This window comes from Thalassophryne amazonica, chromosome 13 (assembly GCF_902500255.1).
Source record: "Thalassophryne amazonica chromosome 13, fThaAma1.1, whole genome shotgun sequence".
NCBI classification, from domain to species: domain Eukaryota; kingdom Metazoa; phylum Chordata; class Actinopteri; order Batrachoidiformes; family Batrachoididae; genus Thalassophryne; species Thalassophryne amazonica.
Window position 1 is genome coordinate 99467890 of NC_047115.1, and position 18399 is coordinate 99486288.

General features: G+C 43.0%; 1 protein-coding gene across 1 annotated transcript in view; it reads right to left on the reverse strand.

Moving 5' to 3' along the window:
* The window catches only part of vps8 (VPS8 subunit of CORVET complex), a 371669-nt gene that overhangs the window by 240649 nt on the left and 112621 nt on the right, over positions 1-18399 (reverse strand). Inside the window, exons 12-13 of the mRNA XM_034184542.1 lie at positions 15079-15186; positions 5499-5579 (exon numbers count right to left, since the gene is read on the reverse strand). Of these exons, the coding sequence (XP_034040433.1) occupies positions 5499-5579; positions 15079-15186 (189 nt within the window). The remainder of the gene's footprint in view (positions 1-5498; positions 5580-15078; positions 15187-18399) is intronic.

Consider the following 18399-nt stretch of genomic DNA (forward strand, 5'->3'; position numbering starts at 1 on the left):
AGCTGGTTTTCGGTGTAAATTTTAACGGCTGATGAGAGATTTTGGATTGTTTCTATCGCTGTAAGGACTTCCCACGGAGCGGGACGTCGCGCAGCGCTCTGAGGCAACGTCGTCATCCTGTTTCAAGCTGAAAACCTCCAAATTTAAGCCTCTGTTGACCCAGGGCGTTGTGAGAGAACAGAGAACTTTCAGAAGAGGTCGGAATCAGCAGTTTATCCGGACATTCCACTGTTAAAGGAGATTTTTTTAATGAAAGACGTGCGGACGGATTGGCGCGTCGGCTTGCGGACGGATTGGCGCAAAACCGACTTCTTCTGAAACTTCTCTGTTCTCTCACGACGTCCTGGATCAATAGAGCCTGAAATGTGGAGGTTTTCAGCTTGAAACAGGCTGACAACAGCGCCTTGGAGCGCTGCGCGACGTCCCGCTCCGTGGGAAGTCCTTAAAGCGACAGTATCACCTCAAAATCTCTCATCAACTGTTAAAATTTTCACCGAAAGCCAGCTGAATTTTTCGAACCGTGTCCACTTCGATGTGCCTCACAGGTTTAGAAAAAATTTTGATCAAACAAAGCGCCAGTCTCTCAGCAACTTCTCAGACAAAGGAATTCAGACGAGGGGCTGGACGACTCCTCCCACAAGGAGTGCTCACAGGCGAATGACGTCACCGACAGGCGTGGAAAAACTCACGCATGCGCACGAGGGTTCAAGCATGTCTGACGTAAAAACATATGAATGAAATCCATATAGTTTTTGAAAAAAATAAGAAGGACCTATACTTTATTGACAGACCTCGTACAAGAAAATAAACCTTGACTTTGATTGTTGATCAAATGACTGCAAAATCTGATCACCTTTAAATATCTACTGAAGTAATACTGCCAGTGAAACCAATATTCTGCGCACAGACTTATCACTTTAAAAAACACACTAAATGTTCCTCCAAGGACACGTATCAGACCTGAAGATTTTGTTCAGCTGTATAATCTGCCTGTTGACAAGAGGATGGATCAAGTGAGACTAAATCATGTCTACAATCTGGCCTATGGTTTAGCACCTGAATATTTGAAATCCAATTTCACTCTAAATCAGGGGTGGCCAAGTTCGGCCCTCGAGAGCCACCTTCCTGACACTCTTAGTTGTCTCCCTGCTCCAACACACCTGAATCCAATGAAAGACTCGTTAGCAGACTTTCCCACTGTTCAGTATTTTCACTAGCAACCTGTTGACCACTATAGCTAAGGACCTGTTAGCCACCATGACTAAGGGCCTGTTGACCTCCATGACTAAGGACCTGTTGACCTCCATGACTAAGGACCTGTTGACCTCCATGACTAAGGACCTGTTGACCTCCATGACTAAGGACCTGTTAGCCACCATGACTAAGGGCCTGTTGACCTCCATGACTAAGGACTAATTGTAGTCTTACACACCTCTCTGCAGCTTCTCTCCCCCTGCCATCCCCTCATTACCCCATCCCCGTAGAGACGGTGCCTGCTCCCAGACCACCAATAACCAGCAAAAATCTATTTAAGCATAAAAATTCAAAAAGAAAAAATAATATAGCACCTTCAACTGCACCACAGACTAAAACAGTTAAATGTGGTCTATTAAACATTAGGTCTCTCTCTTCTAAGTCCCTGTTAGTAAATGATATAATAATTGATCAACATATTGATTTATTCTGCCTTACAGAAACCTGGTTACAGCAGGATGAATATGTTAGTTTAAATGAGTCAACACCCCCGAGTCACACTAACTGTCAGAATGCTCGTAGCACGGGCCGAGGCGGAGGGTTAGCAGCAATCTTCCATTCCAGCTTATTAATTAATCAAAAACCTAGACAGAGCTTTAATTCATTTGAAAGCTTGACTCTTAGTCTTGTCCATCCAAATCGGAAGTCCCAAAAACCAGTTTTATTTGTTATTATTTATCGTCCACCTGGTCGTTACTGTGAGTTTCTCTGTGAATTTTCAGACCTTTTGTCTGACTTAGTGCTTAGCTCAGATAAGATAATTATAGTGGGCGATTTTAACATCCACACAGATGCTGAGAATGACAGCCTTAACACTGCATTTAATCTATTATTAGACTCTATTGGCTTTGCTCAAAATGTAAATGAGTCCACCCACCACTTTAATCATATCTTAGATCTTGTTCTGACTTATGGTATGGAAATAGAAGACTTAACAGTATTCCCTGAAAACTCCCTTCTGTCTGATCATTTCTTAATAACATTTACATTTACTCTGATGGACTACCCAGCAGTGGGGAATAAGTTTCATTACACTAGAAGTCTTTCAGAAAGCGCTGTAACTAGGTTTAAGGATATGATTCCTTCTTTATGTTCTCTAATGCCATATACCAACACAGTGCAGAGTAGCTACCTAAACTCTGTAAGTGAGATAGAGTATCTCGTCAATAGTTTTACATCCTCATTGAAGACAACTTTGGATGCTGTAGCTCCTCTAAAAAAGAGAGCTTTAAATCAGAAGTGCCTGACTCCGTGGTATAACTCACAAACTCGTAGCTTAAAGCAGATAACCCGTAAGTTGGAGAGGAAATGGCGTCTCACTAATTTAGAAGATCTTCACTTAGCCTGGAAAAAGAGTCTGTTGCTCTATAAAAAAGCCCTCCGTAAAGCTAGGACATCTTTCTACTCATCACTAATTGAAGAAAATAAGAACAACCCCAGGTTTCTTTTCAGCACTGTAGCCAGGCTGACAAAGAGTCAGAGCTCTATTGAGCTGAGTATTCCATTAACTTTAACTAGTAATGACTTCATGACTTTCTTTGCTAACAAAATTTTAACTATTAGAGAAAAAATTACTCATAACCATCCCAAAGACGTATCGTTATTTTTGGCTGCTTTCAGTGATGCCGGTATTTGGTTAGACTCTTTCTCTCCGATTGTTCTGTCTGAGTTATTTTCATTAGTTACTTCATCCAAACCATCAACATTTTTATTAGACCCCATTCCTACCAGACTGCTCAAGGAAGCCCTACCATTATTTAATGCTTCGATCTTAAATATGATCAATCTATCTTTGTTAGTTGGCTATGTACCACAGGCTTTTAAGGTGGCAGTAATTAAACCATTACTTAAAAAGCCATCACTTGACCCAGCTATCTTAGCTAATTATAGTCCAATCTCCAACCTTCCTTTTCTCTCAAAAATTCTTGAAAGGGTAGTTGTAAAACAGCTAACTGATCATCTGCAGAGGAATGGTCTATTTGAAGAGTTTCAGTCAGGTTTTAGAATTCATCATAGTACAGAAACAGCATTAGTGAAGGTTACAAATGATCTTCTTATGGCATCGGACAGTGGACTCATCTCTGTGCTTGTTCTGTTAGACCTCAGTGCTGCTTTTGATACTGTTGACCATAAAATTTTATTACAGAGATTAGAGCATGCCATAGGTATTAAAGGCACTGCGCTGCGGTGGTTTGAATCATATTTGTCTAATAGATTACAATTTGTTCATGTAAATGGGGAATCTTCTTCACAGACTAAAGTTAATTATGGAGTTCCACAAGGTTCTGTGCTAGGACCAATTTTATTCACTTTATACATGCTTACCTTAGGCAGTATTATTAGACGGTATTGCTTAAATTTTCATTGTTACGCAGATGATACCCAGCTTTATCTATCCATGAAGCCAGAGAACACACACCAATTAGCTAAAATGCAGGATTGTCTTACAGACATAAAGACATGGATGACCTCTAATTTCCTGCTTTTAAACTCAGATAAAACTGAAGTTATTGTACTTGGCCCCACAAATCTTAGAAACATGGTGTCTAACCAGATCCTTACTCTGGATGGCATTACCCTGACCTCTAGTAATACTGTGAGAAATCTTGGAGTCATTTTTGATCAGGATATGTCATTCAAAGTGCATATTAAACAAATATGTAGGACTGCTTTTTTGCATTTACGCAATATCTCTAAAATTAGAAAGGTCTTGTCTCAGAGTGATGCTGAAAAACTAATTCAGGCATTTATTTCCTCTAGGCTGGACTATTGTAATTCATTATTATCAGGTTGTCCTAAAAGTTCCCTAAAAAGCCTTCAGTTAATTCAAAATGCTGCAGCTAGAGTGCTGACGGGGACTAGAAGGAGAGAGCATATCTCACCCATATTGGCCTCTCTTCATTGGCTTCCTGTTAATTCTAGAATAGAATTTAAAATTCTTCTTCTTACTTATAAGGTTTTGAATAATCAGGTCCCATCTTATCTTAGGGACCTCGTAGTACCATATCACCCCAATAGAGCGCTTCGCTCTCAGACTGCAGGCTTACTTGTAGTTCCTAGGGTTTGTAAGAGTAGAATGGGAGGCAGAGCCTTCAGCTTTCAGGCTCCTCTCCTGTGGAACCAGCTCCCAATTCAGATCAGGGAGACAGACACCCTCTCTACTTTTAAGATTAGGCTTAAAACTTTCCTTTTTGCTAAAGCTTATAGTTAGGGCTGGATCAGGTGACCCTGAACCATCCCTTAGTTATGCTGCTATAGACGTAGACTGCTGGGGGGTTCCCATGATGCACTGTTTCTTTCTCTTTTTGCTCTGTATGCACCACTCTGCATTTAATCATTAGTGATCGATCTCTGCTCCCCTCCACAGCATGTCTTTTTCCTGGTTCTCTCCCCTCAGCCCCAACCAGTCCCAGCAGAAGACTGCCCCTCCCTGAGCCTGGTTCTGCTGGAGGTTTCTTCCTGTTAAAAGGGAGTTTTTCCTTCCCACTGTAGCCAAGTGCTTGCTCACAGGGGGTCGTTTTGACCGTTGGGGTTTTACATAATTATTGTATGGCCTTGCCTTACAATATAAAGCACCTTGGGGCAACTGTTTGTTGTGATTTGGCGGTATATAAAAAAAATTGAATTGAAAATTGAATTGAAGGACCTGTTGACCACCATGACTAAGGACATGTTGACCACCATGACTAAGGGCATGTTTACCACCATGGCTAAGGATGTGTTGACCACCATGGCTAAGGACCTGTTGACCACTATGGCTAAGGACCCAAGGACCTGTTAGCCACCATGGTTAAGGACCTGTTGACCACTATGGGTAAGGACCTGTTGACCACTATGGGTAAGGACCTGTTAGCCACCATGGCTAAGGACCTGTGACCACTATGGCTAAGGACCTGTTAGCCGCCATGGTTAAGAACCTGTTGACCGCTATGGCTAAGGACCTGTTGACCACTATGGCTAAGGACTAAGGACTAAGGACCTGTTAGCCACAATGGCTAAGGACCCGTTGACCACTATGGCTAAGGACCTGTTAGCCACCATGGTTAAGGACCTGTTGACCACTATGGCTAAGGACCTGTTGACCACTATGGCTAAGGACCTGTTAGCCACCATGGCTAAGGACCTGTTGACCACTATGGCTAAGGACCTGTTAGTCACCATGGCTAATGACCCGTTTGTCCTGATTAGAATGACTTTTCCAACATGTCCACAGAATGTGAAAGAACATTGAAGCGTGTACTCACATTGAGGCTTATAATATCACAGTTAAGGTGGAGTTGTCTTTGCTTGATGACATGGATAGTCCCTGTCTCCTCCCTCTTGACCTAAAGTAGTGGACAGAGACACATTTAAGAAGTACAAAATGCTCTAGTCTAACAATACCTGTAATAATGGCCTTTTATTGTGGCCAGCCTAAGGCACACCTGTGCACTAATCATCCTGTCTAATCAGCATCTTGATCTGCCACAACTGTGAGGTGACGATCCACCTATAATTTTTGTAGCTACAGGGAAATCTTTCTGTTGTATGCTGCCACCTACTGGAGGTGTTGCTGTGTGATTTAGTCAGCTAACAACAAGTTGATACGATTGTCTGTTTTATGTATTTACTGAATGTGTTGCCTTAATCATTTTGAAAAAAATTGTCCCTTCTGAGAAATTTTGTAGGAGCCACCACTGATGACCCTGAACACCTGATGGCAGCCAAAAGATGAGCAATGACAACAACAACAGCAGCAATAAGAGTATGACCACAGCAGACAGCCATTACATTACTCATAAGTCAAAATATGCCCATTGATGCTGTGCACTGGTTGGTTGAAAGCTGCAGTCCTCATGTGAACACTTCAGACTGTTTCAAATATTAAAACCATTCACACACAGAGTAAATGTAAAGTTTTAATCTAACCTGTTCGTTTCAGTTTGATTCATCATCACAGTCTGAAGAAAACTTATCCACATGAAGCCTCCTGATTTTGGAAAACGACATCTGAAAATAATTTATTTCCTTGCTGTGGCTGAAGAAAAGCAGTTTTTTTTTTCCTGAACTTTTATTAAAACGGAATATTCCTTGACATGTAAGCACACTCGTTATTTAGGACAAATAATTCCAACATGGTGAAAATTCACAATGAGCAAGAAACAGCAAAAGAGAGAAAAAAAGGGGGGGGGGGTGTAAATAAAATAATAATAATATAAATAAATCCAAAAGACATTTCTTTTCTAAGTAAAGAATAACAGATGAGCATTTTCTTAAATAAATGTCCTTCTTTAAACTCAGGATAGCTGTAATTTCTTCCATACAATTTACAGACTTTAATCTTTGGATCCATTTGTTCCGGCGCTTCCAAGTGGTTGCAGCTGGGTCACTTCGCAGCTCCATATTTGCGCACTTTTTTCCAACTTTTCATCCGGCAACTGGCCGTTTATTTTATTTTTTTTTTTGTTACACTTACTGTAAGACTAGGGCTACGCTGACACAGTATTTTTCTGCAAATTTGTGGATATTTTTACCTGTTTTTGCCACGATGTGTGTCGGGACACCCCCTGAGTGCGCGCGCCTAATGTCTACACAAAGGAACAGCTGATCGCCCTGAGAGGAGCTGCTCGGCTTTTCCCATGGGACAAAGAAGAAAACAACATCCCCGCGGACATATTACGCAGTTTTCGTCGTGGATGTCGGGCCGGACGCAGGATCCAAGAGAAGAAACATCGTCCTCGTCCTGCACTTCCCTCTGTGATCACCGGTAACGTAAGATCTATTACCGGAAAGTGTGACGAGCTGACTGCGCTCACACGGTACCAGCGGGAATACAGAGACTGTGCACTGATGATCTTCACGGAGACCTGGCTCACCCCGACCATCCCAGACTCTGCTGTAGCCAGACAACTTTCATCTGCTACGCTTGGACAGGACGGAGGAGACTGGGAAGCGGAGAGGAGGAGGACTTTCAGTTTATGTGAGTGAAAAATGGTCCAAAGCAGAACACTGTACTGTTAAGATGCAGATGTGCAACAAACACATCAAACTTCTTGCTGTTAGCATGAGACCATATCATCTGACTCAGGAGTTTTCACAAGTTATGGTGATAGCTGTGTATGTAGCCCCATCTGCTGACCCTGAAATCGCTTGTGAGCATCTGCTAAATTGCATCAGTGATCTGCAGTCAAGACACCCACAGGCCCTGTTCCTCACCACTGGGGACTTCAACCACTCCAACCCTGCCTCTGTCCTCCCCACACACACTCAGTATGTGACCTGTCCCACCAGAGACAATAAAACACTGGACTTATTTTTTTGCCAGTGTGAAGGAGGCATACACCTCTTCCCCCACTGGGCAGATCAGACCACAGTCTCATCCAATTGGCACCAGTATATGTCCCCCTTGTGCGAAGGCAGCCTGCTGAGTCTTGGATTGTACAGAAGTGGTCTGCAGAGAGTGAGGCGGCCCTTAGAGACTGTTTCAGCACAACTGTGTGGTCCGAACTCTGTGACCCTCACAAGGAGGACATAAACGCCATGACAGAATGCATCACAGACTACATCAACTTCTGCTTTGAAAACACCGTACCTACCCGGACAATGCGGTGTTTCTCAAACAACAATCCATGGATTAACCCTGACATAAAGACTCTGCTGAAGGTGAAGAAGAGAGCCTTTAAGTCAGGGAACCGAGAGGCCCTGAAGAATATACAGAGAGAACTGAGGAGGGAAATTTGCAAAGCTCAGACCGCCTACAAGAGGAAGCTGGAGGAGCAGCTCCAACACCAGAACATCCGGGGGGTGTGAAGCAGCTTGAAAACCATCTCTGGGTTCACAGGCGGAAGGTGACCATCAATGGGCAAACGACCTCAACAAGAACTTCCTGAGGTTCGACACAACCCCTCCTCCTCCTCCCCCTGCTCTGTCTCTGTCTTCTGTGCTTCTGCCTAGCATCCCCCCTCCCCCTCCTTACACCTCTGCTCACACCGCCACCACAGACTGCTTCATTCCCAATACACATCCTGGCACCAGCCAGACCTCCTCCCCCTCCTCCACCCCTACCTTCCCCCCCACCTGCTCTCTAATCTTCACGCAGATCAGGTCAGGAGTCAGTTGAAGAGGATAAAGAGCAAAAAGGCAGCAGGTCCAGACAAGATTAGCCCGATTCTCCTCAAATCCTGCGCAGATGAGCTGTGTGGGTTCATGGAGCAGGTCTTCAACCTGAGCCTGAAGCTGAGGACGGTGCCACACCTCTGGAAAACGTCATGTGTGGTCCCAGTGCCCAAAACACCGCACGCCAAGGACCTCAACAGCTTCAGGCCAGTGGCACTTACATCCCACCTGATGAAGACCCTAGAGCGCCTCGTCCTGTGTCACCTCCGCTCCACGGTGAGCTCTGCTATGGAGCCACAGCAATTTGCTTACCGGCCTGGCATCGGAGTGGAGGACGCCATCATCTCCCTGCTGCTCCGCTCACTGTCCCACCCGGCAGCGCTGTGAGGATTCTTTTCTTTGACTTCTCCAGCGCTTTCAACACCATCCAGCCGCAGCTCCTGAGGGACAAGCTGGTGATTGCAGGAGTGGACGAGGATCTGGCTGAGTGGGTCCTGGACTACCTCACAAACGGGCCGGTTTGTGAGGTAGTCCTGCGTGTCTGACCTCCTGACTTGCAGTGTGGGGGCCCCCCAGGGGACGGTCCTCGTGCCCTTCCTCTTCACTCTTTACACTGCAGACTTCAGACACAACACGGACAGCTGTGTCCTGCAGAAGTTCTCAATGACTCCGCCCTCATTGGACTTATTATGGACGATGATGACGCGGAGTACAGAGGACTAATGCAGGACTTTGTGGACTGGTGTCAGAGGAACCACCTCCTCATCAACGCAGGGAAGACCAAAGAGATGGTGGTGGACTTCAGACGCCGCCCCACTACACTCCCCCCAGTGAACATCCAGGGAAGGGACATTGAGAGAGTGGACTCATATAAGTACCTGGGTGTTCATCTGAACAACAAACTGGACTGGACTCACAACACGGACGCACTTCACAGGAAGGGTCAGAGCCGCCTCTACCTCCTGAGGAGGCTGAGGTCTTTTGGACTGAGGGGGCCACTCCTGAGGACCTTCTATGACTCTGTGGTGGCTTCAGCCATCCTGTACGGTGTGGTCTGCTGGAGCAGCAGCATCACAGAGAGGGACAGGAAAAGACTGGATAAGATCATCAGGAAATCCTGCTCTGTCCTGGGCTGTCCTCTGGACTCTGTGCAGGAGGTGGGGGACAGGAGGGTCCTGGCTAAACTTACATCTATGCTGGACCACGAGTGTCACCCCCTGCAGGATGTTCTGTCTGCTCTGGAGAGCAGTTTCAGTGACAGACTCATCCACCCTCGCTGTGTGAGGGAGAGATTCCGCAGATCGTTTCTCCCGGCTGCTGTCAGACTGTACAATGAACAATGCTAGTACTGTGGTAACCATAGCAACCAGGACAATATCCATGTCATTACCTGCTGTATTTATTAGGTGCAATAATTTAACTTATGGTGCAAACTTAAGTCACTTTACCGACTATATTTTAACCTGTCCATATTGTAAATACCAGAGTAACTTATCGTACATTTCATGCTGAAGTCACTTTATCTGATCACTTTTACATCCCGACAGTGTATATCATTCCGGCAGTGCAGCATTGAACTGAACAATGGTAGCCTCAGCGTTACCCGGCACTCAGTGCTTTTTAGTTCTTGTTTTTAAGAGATGCTTGTTTGTTTTATTTCATGCTCTTCTGTCTGTTCCTACTGTTCTATGCTGCGATGTGACACTGAAATTTCCCCATTGAGGGATGAATAAAGGCTTTTCTTTTCTTAACTTATCTCTTGATCCAAAGTAGGCAAATGCAGCTTCAACCAATTAGCTGTGATCACTTTGTGAGCAACCAATAGTAAAACCTTTAAAATGCAGAACTTTCCTTTTTCTAAAACATCATTTGTTTGACCACTTAATATTATTCGATAAGCCTCAAATGGTACATTTAAATTTAGGATTTTCTTAATTACTTTATTTACATTATCCCAAAAAAATCTTTACCTTTGGACATTCCCAGAAAATGTGAGAAGTTACCCAGCTGTCCACAGTTCCGCCAACAGAGGGCGCTCATGTTACTGTTAAATTTGGCTACACTGGTAGGCGTCCTAAAAAATCTCATTCTTAACTTCTAACTAAACTCTCTCCAATTTGGGCTGTTGAGACATCTGTGCCACTCCCCACATGAATTCTCCCAGTCTATATCCTCAATGGTTGTATTAAGCTCTAATTCCCATTTATTTTTTATGTCCAATGTATTTTCCTCTTGCTCTGTATGAATAATTTTATACAGAGAAGAAATGATCTTTTTCAATTCCTTTTTATCTTCCACAACCTCTATCCAGTACTGCTCAAATTCTGTTGGCTGTTCCCTAACTTAATCAAATTCTTTATGTTTCTCCAAGTGATGTCTTATTTGAAAGAATCGAAATAGGTCACTGTTTGGTAATTGGAATTCACTTTGAATTTGGGAGAAAGATTTAAGTTTTGTAGCAGTGAATAATTGATTTATTGTAGAGAGACCCTTATCTGCCCACCTTTAAAAACCACCATCCTGCCTCATAGGTAGAAAATCTGTCATATTTGTTATTTTAGGAGCTCTAGATAAACTAAGAGGTAATCTGAATTGTTTCTGAATATTTTACCAAACACTTATTGTGAACTTGACCCACTCATTTTGTATTTTCAGTTTTTGTTGTTGTTTTGTGTCCATGAATATCAACACTGATATTGGTCTATCTGGCAGTGAGCAATGCTTTAACTGCAGCCATCTTGTGTCCATATCCATCCTGATCCATGTGACCAAAACTTTAAACTGGGCCGCCCAATAGTAGCTCTTAAGATGTGGAAGGGCTAATCCACCCTTTCCTTTAGCGGAGTTCAGAACTTTAAGTCTCACTCTAGGGCGTTTGTTTGGCCAAATCAATTTGGATATCAGCCTATCTACATGTTGTAAAATGCTGCTAGGAACTGTAACTGGAAGAGAATGAAAAAGAAAAAGAAACCATGGCAGCACATTCATTCTTATAGTTTCAATCCTACCAAATAAAGATAAGGGAAGTATTTGCCATCTTTCTAGGTCATTTTTAACTTGTGTCAACAGTTTACCATAATCTGATTTATATGATTTTGAGGAATCCTCCATTAATATCACTTCAAGATGCCTAAATCCTTCCGTTGACCACCTAAATTTTACATTGGAATTGAGTTGGCTTGGCCAACATCCTGTTATCATCATTGCTTCAGATTTTCCTTCATTTATTGTATAACCAGAGAATTCTCCAAATTTACACAAACAGTCTGTAAGAGGAGGAATTGAAGCCAGTGGATTTTTGATATACAAGAGTACATCGTCTGCAAATAAAGATATTTTGTGTTCTACACCCCTCTGGTCTTGTATCCCTTCTATTTGTTTATTTGTTCTGATCCATTCTCCTAGTGGTTCGATACACAGACTGAAGAGAAATGGTGCTGCCAGGTTGCCCTGTCGTACCCCTCTCTTTATTTGGAAAGATTCGGAGCAGTAGCCATTTACTCTAATTCTTGATACTGGATCTTTATTGAGAGTATTAATCCCACTAATGAAAGAAGAACTAAATCCAAATTTCCCTATTGTATAATTTAAGTAGATGCAGTCCACCCTGTCAAACAACATCTCCGCGTCGAGCATTGAAGGTGGACGGAATTCTTAGCTATCGTTTGAATATTTAATGCCCTTCTTATATTGTTTGAACCATGTCATCCTGCAACAAAACCTGTTTGGTCTGCCTTAATTCACTTCCCAATGTATGTCGGCATCATTTTGGCCAAAACAGAACTCAGGATCTTTACATCATGAGTTCTGGAATGAGTTCTTTGGAGAAAGCTTTATATAATTCTTCACTGAAACCATCTGGTCCAGGGCTTTTATTATTCTTTAATGATTTAAAAACAATGTTTTAAAAACATTTTCCATGTCATTTTTGTCCTGAGGAAAATCTGGAGTATAAAGCTTTTCATAAAATTCTTGAAATGTAGCTGCAATTTGTATTGGGTGTGAGATTTCCACTCTTGTAGAAGGGTGTCTTATTGTTGGTAATACATGACTATCTTGTTCTTTTCTAAGTTGAAAAGCTAATAGACGACTTGCACGATTGCCCATCTCGTAATATTTTTGCCCTGTAAAGCCCATGGATCCTTCTGCTTCATATGTAAGTAATTTATCCAGGGTATTCTTTCTTCTTTAAGTTGTAATAATTACTTATCATCCCTATTCATTTTGTGTTTTTGTTCTATTTTCCTAATTTCATTCTCAAGCTCTGTCTGTTTTGCTAATCTTTGTTTCTGAAGTTGCACTGCCAACTCAATACATCCGCCCCTTTTGCTCCATCCCACAATTATCATTCAGCAGGAATTATTCCTCTATTGTCTCTTTTAATTTTGTATGGATTTCTGCATTACTCAGCATTGAAACATTGAGTCTCCAACATTTAAAATGTCTTTCTTTGTGAAGACTCAAAGAAATATTAACAGGCCCATGATCAGATAACGTTATAGGTTCTATTGCAGTATCTATGACTCTGTGAAGATTCTGTTTAGAAATGCATATCATATCTATCCTTGAATAGGTCCCATGTACAGTAGTGTTCAGAATAATAGTAGTGCTATGTGACTAAAAAGATTAATCCAGGTTTTGAGCATACGAGGTCTGTTAGAAAAGTATCGGACCTTTTTATTTTTTCAAAAACCATATGGATTTGAATCACGTGTGATTGCATCAGCCAAGCTTGAACCTTCGTGCGCATACGTGAGTTTTTTCACGCCTGTTGGTTGCGTCATTCGCCTGTGAGCACGCCTTGTGGAAGGAGTGGTCCACCCCTCTCGTCATTAAGGAAATGGCGGAATGATTTGGAGCTTTGCTGCATCATTTTTTCTTGAAACTGTGAGAGACTTCCAGGTAGACACATTCGGAAAATTAATATGGCTTTCAGGGACGATTTTATGGGGATTACACAGATTAAGGAGTGATCCAGACGGTTTAAAGACCGCCCACAGCGTCTGAGAGCGCGGCGTGCTCCGAGCGCCAATCAACAGGCTCAAACCCCGCTGAAACAACCAGATCATTTCCAACGTGAAGGCTTTGTTGATCCGGGATGTCGTCTGACTTTCACAAAAAGGTAGAAGGCGTGGACATCAGCACTTTTTCGGCACATTCCACTGTTACAGGAGTTTCTTTCATGGAAAAAGAAGCGGATGAATGCGCCACCGTGCCGCTCATGGCGCGGGACAAAACCAACTCCGTGTTGGTCTCACAGGATGGCTTTCAGACGGCTTCCGGTTGTTTTTCAGTCGTGTGAATATCCGAGAAATTGAGCATGGCCCCAACATGTCCTGTGAGGCTTCATCACGGCGTTGCTTTGCGCCATGCGGCTCCACCACGATGCGCGGAATTCCTCCGCACATTTGTCTTAATGTGCCAAAAAAGTGCTGATGTCCACGTCTTTTCACAATTCCTGTGCTAGTCAGACGACATACCGGATCAAGACAGCATCCAGTTTAGAAATGTTACAGCAGTTTTTGTCATGGAAAGAGGAGCGGCCATGAGCGGCACTGTGGCGCATTCATCTGCTTCTTTTTCCATGAAAAAAACTCCTGTAACAGTGGAATGTGCCGAAAAAGTGCTGATGTCCACGCCTCCTGCCTTTCTGTGAAAGTCAGACAACGTCCCAGATCAACAAAGCCTTCACGTTGGAAATGATCTGGTTGCTCCAGCGGGGTTTGCGCAATGCTCTCAGACGCTGTGGGCGGTCTTTAAACTGGCTGGAGCACTCCTTAATCTGTGTAATCCCCATAAATTTGTCCCTGAAAGCCATATTAATTTTCCGAATGGTGTCCACCTGGAGGTCACTCACAGTTTCAAGAAAAATTGATGCAGCAAAGCTCCAAATCATTCCGCCATTTCCTTAACAATGAGAGGGGTGGACCAGTGCTCACTCAAAGCCTGCTCACAGGCGAATGACGCAACCGACAGGCGTGAAAAAACTCATGCATGCGCACAAAGGTTCAAGCTTGGCTGATGGAATCACACGTGATGCAAATCCATATGGTTTTTGAAAAAAATAAAAAGGTCCGATACTTTTCTAACAGACCTCGTATTTCTTATTGTTACATGGGAAACAAGGTACCAGTAGATTCAGTAGATTCTCACAAATCCAACAAGACCAAGCATTCATGATATGCACACTCTTAAGGCTATGAAATTGGGCTATTAGTAAAAAAAAGTAGAAAAGGGGGTGTTCACAATGAGTCTAAATCGTTAGCTGTAGCGCTAATGCTAACTTCGACATTAGCTTGTTCCAATCCGCTCTTTGTTCTCCTTTAGTCCAAGCTGCTTTGTGGCAAAGTAGCGTTTTTAAAGACATCCCTCTGTGTTTTGTGTATTTCTCAGCCTGAAGCAGAGAATGCCGGCACTTTATGCCACAACAACTTAACGACTTAACTGTTCAGACACGTAGCATATCGCGCAGTACGAACCCAGACCACTCAGTAGAAACGGGGCTGTCGGCATACACTGGTTAAATCATCAAGGTGTGACAGGGCCTTAAGTTTAGACCTTATTCATGGCGTGTGTCACCCCTGAGCATGTCTTATGGTGTGATTTGGTGCCATGTAACTAAACTGACTTCAACGGAATGAAGTGAAAAATGAATTGATATAATAAATTCATACTGTAGCTCTTTATTTGGAGAATGAGGTGAAACTGCAGAGCTGAAGGACTGCCTACCAAGAGAAAGTGCACGGTTTCTCCTTTGCAGAAAGCCAGGACCGGGTTCACCGTCTTCTGAACGTGAACAAACTGCCACGCCAGCTGAGGAACACTGGATGGATCAGACTAGAGAAAGAGAACAAAGTAATGATCAAATTCACCATGTTTTCTTTTCTTTCTTTTTTCACTTCATATCCACTGCATTCAGATATTCTTTATAAACATCATCCCTAAACCGTTGCCAAGAATGGAGACAAATGTGTTGCCGCACCACAGAAATGTTTTTAATTTCCAGGCCACCTTCAGTCCCACACTTCTGTCTGACGGTGAGCCATTTAAGGTCTAAGGCCATCTACGGTGGATCTGCTGTTCTGGTTTGATCTGATTCTGTGGAGTCATTCAATCCAGACATTTCATAAGACTCTGTCTTATAATTGACATTAAAGCACTTGGTTGTCCTGAATCACATTTTTCCTTCTAACAAAGACTCAGTCTCATCACATCCTAATCTGGGGAATGTTAACGAAGCGAAGGATGTTGGTACTATGTCTTTTACCTCACTGTTTTGCAGTGAACTGTTGATTCCGGCTGATGGATTTCTGTTTTGTTCTTTGTCTGAGGTCATGTTGTTGAAGAAGTGGACCGGCAGCAAGAAGGACCTGGGTGCTGTTGACTCAGCTTAGAGCTTCACAGATCCTTCTGTCCACCTATCTGATCCCCCCAGATCCTTCCATGTGAGATGCACAGGGAACAGAAGAAATCCAGAGTGTGCTGAGGACTTCTGGAAATATCTTACTGATGAATTCTGGAGAATGTTATTGCTATGACTGATCTGGCTTTGATCACCAACTGGCCAACTGCAGCTCATTTTGTGAGACACTGCTCTTCAATATTTGGATGACTTTTGAGCCAATGGTGGTAACAGCTATTGGACTCTAAACCCAAGCACAACAAAGAATTGTCACACATGCAAAGACAGAAATGTTGCAGCTAATTTTGGTATTTGTAGTATGAGCAAAGCAGATGGCCATCTCACTCTCTAGTCTGCTTGAGGTTTCTTCCTCTAATCAAAAATATTAGAGAGTGTTTCTTCCTGTCCAATGTTGCCAATGTGCTTAGGGTGGGTACGGTTGGACCATACTTGTGTCAAAAACCTTGAAGCTAGGGCTGGGTACTGCTTCAAATTTCAAGAATCAATTCGATTCCGATTCTTAAGATTCAGAATCGATTATTTCAATTTGATCCAATATCAATTTGGGTTAGTGTTAATAAACCTGTTCTTTGAGCTGTTACCTGATTGTCTCGTTATGTAACATATTGTAGCGACCCTGCAATAATGTTCACGTTATAATGTTTTGTCTGTTCAGTGTTCTCTGTGTTTACTGGCTGTCTGGTGCATCAAAGGAGGGGGAGAGGGGAGAGAGAGAGAGAGAGAGAGAGAGAGAGAGAGAGAGAGAGAGAGAGAGAGAGAAAGAAAGAAAGAAGGAAGGAAGACCGGGGAGTTGTTCTGTGCTGAGCTGTGAGCCTCTGTGTCGTTGGCGTGGTTACGGCTGACTGGAACCATTATTTTGCTGCAGAATAAAGAACTGTTCTGCTGAAATTCTCAACATGTAGTGTTTCAGAGAGTTCTAAATTTAAAAGATTTCCGGGGGATAATGGCTCCAGTCTCCCCTACAAAACTCGCACCTGCAGTGCTCGCTGCGCGGCACACTACAGCAGGATAATGTGGCTATGGAAAAGTTCTCCTGCAGTGGAGGAAGTTCTCCTAAATTCTCCTGCAGCTGGAGAACATGACTATGGTAAAAGTTCTCCCACAATCCACACCAGAGAATCTTTGTGTGCTGTCCCATGAAAATGGAACATTACAAGGAACAAAAAAAAAACAAAAAAAAACTACTGTGTGAATTAAATAGCGCACGACTGTCTTCTTTTTTCTTGCCCACACAGACAGAGTTCCGGCAGTCATGACTGACATCTTTAAATGGCTTTGACAGAGGTTGATAAATAAATTGTGGATGCCACTCCTAAATCAGAACCAGCAGGTCCACAATTAATGGAGAGAAATGGTAATTTAATTTCACCTGTTAAACACACTCGAAACAGGGTTACGAAACGCTATTATATTGCTGGTGAGAAGTGCGCATATATATATATATATATATATATATGTGTGTAAGGATTAAACAATGAAAAGCCGTGCATTATACGGTTTGAATGCACGACGCGGAGTCTAAAACACCACGACGCTAACACACAAATATTTATTTAAGTTAACAGAACTTGATAAAAATGCGTAAGTATTTGGGACTATTTTATGCCAGTCTCAAGATATTTTGCCTCTGATGCGCTTACTGAGTCTGCGGGCTCGGTAAGCGCCGCAGCGGGCCACTCACACCTCTCTGCGGTGTGGAGCTGTGGCCAACTCTGGTAACAGGTCCAGAAACTACGCTTGCTGTTTTGATGCGGAGCGCTCCAGCAGCCCGTAAGGACAGAACCGTTCTCTTCTTCTTTCCCGTCTTCAATCTTGTCCAGTTCGTCCGATGTTAAATCTGTACGCCGTTGCTTTTGCTGTTCTTCTCGTTTGCTCTCCTCCTCTTTCCATTCCTCAAACATTTCATTTTGGTTAAAAATATTAAAATTCACTTGGAAATCCATGTTTTATCACTTTTTTTCTGTCATTCACCTGTCAAAATACAGCTGATCTGCGCCAACTGATTTGTGAGTTGCTATGGTGACGACCAGAGCAGAGTGATTATAACAGTGACTTAACTCGCCGAACAACGTGTGCGTATACACAAAAATAATGCACGCCAGTTAGACATGGAATTCTCACTGACTGTGGTATAAAATATATATATATATATATATATATATATATATATATATATATATATATATATATATATATATACACGAGGTCTGTCCATAAAGTATCGTACCTAGCTTTAAGGACCCCTTTAAGGACGCTCAGCGCGCCGCGCTGCGACCTGCGACGATGTGGCACAAGCCACCGGACCATTTCTAAACGGATGGCTCTGTGGATACGAGACCGATTCACTTTGGAAGCGAGACAAAGGAACACCTCCGTTTCGGCGTGTCAGAGGACAAGTTTGGACATGTCTATCTCGGCTTTCAGTGCTTCAGTGTAGGAACACGGACCCACAACAGGGGGCGTTAAATGAACGGGCAATGGATAAGCCAAACAAATTTAATGTTGTGAAGTGCACAACGGAATACAGACAAATACAGTTCTTGGTACTACAAACAATTATATGTTGAGTGACGTGTGGGCAGGCTTGAGGATAGGAGACGTCCGTCCAGAACCGAGCCGGATCCCAC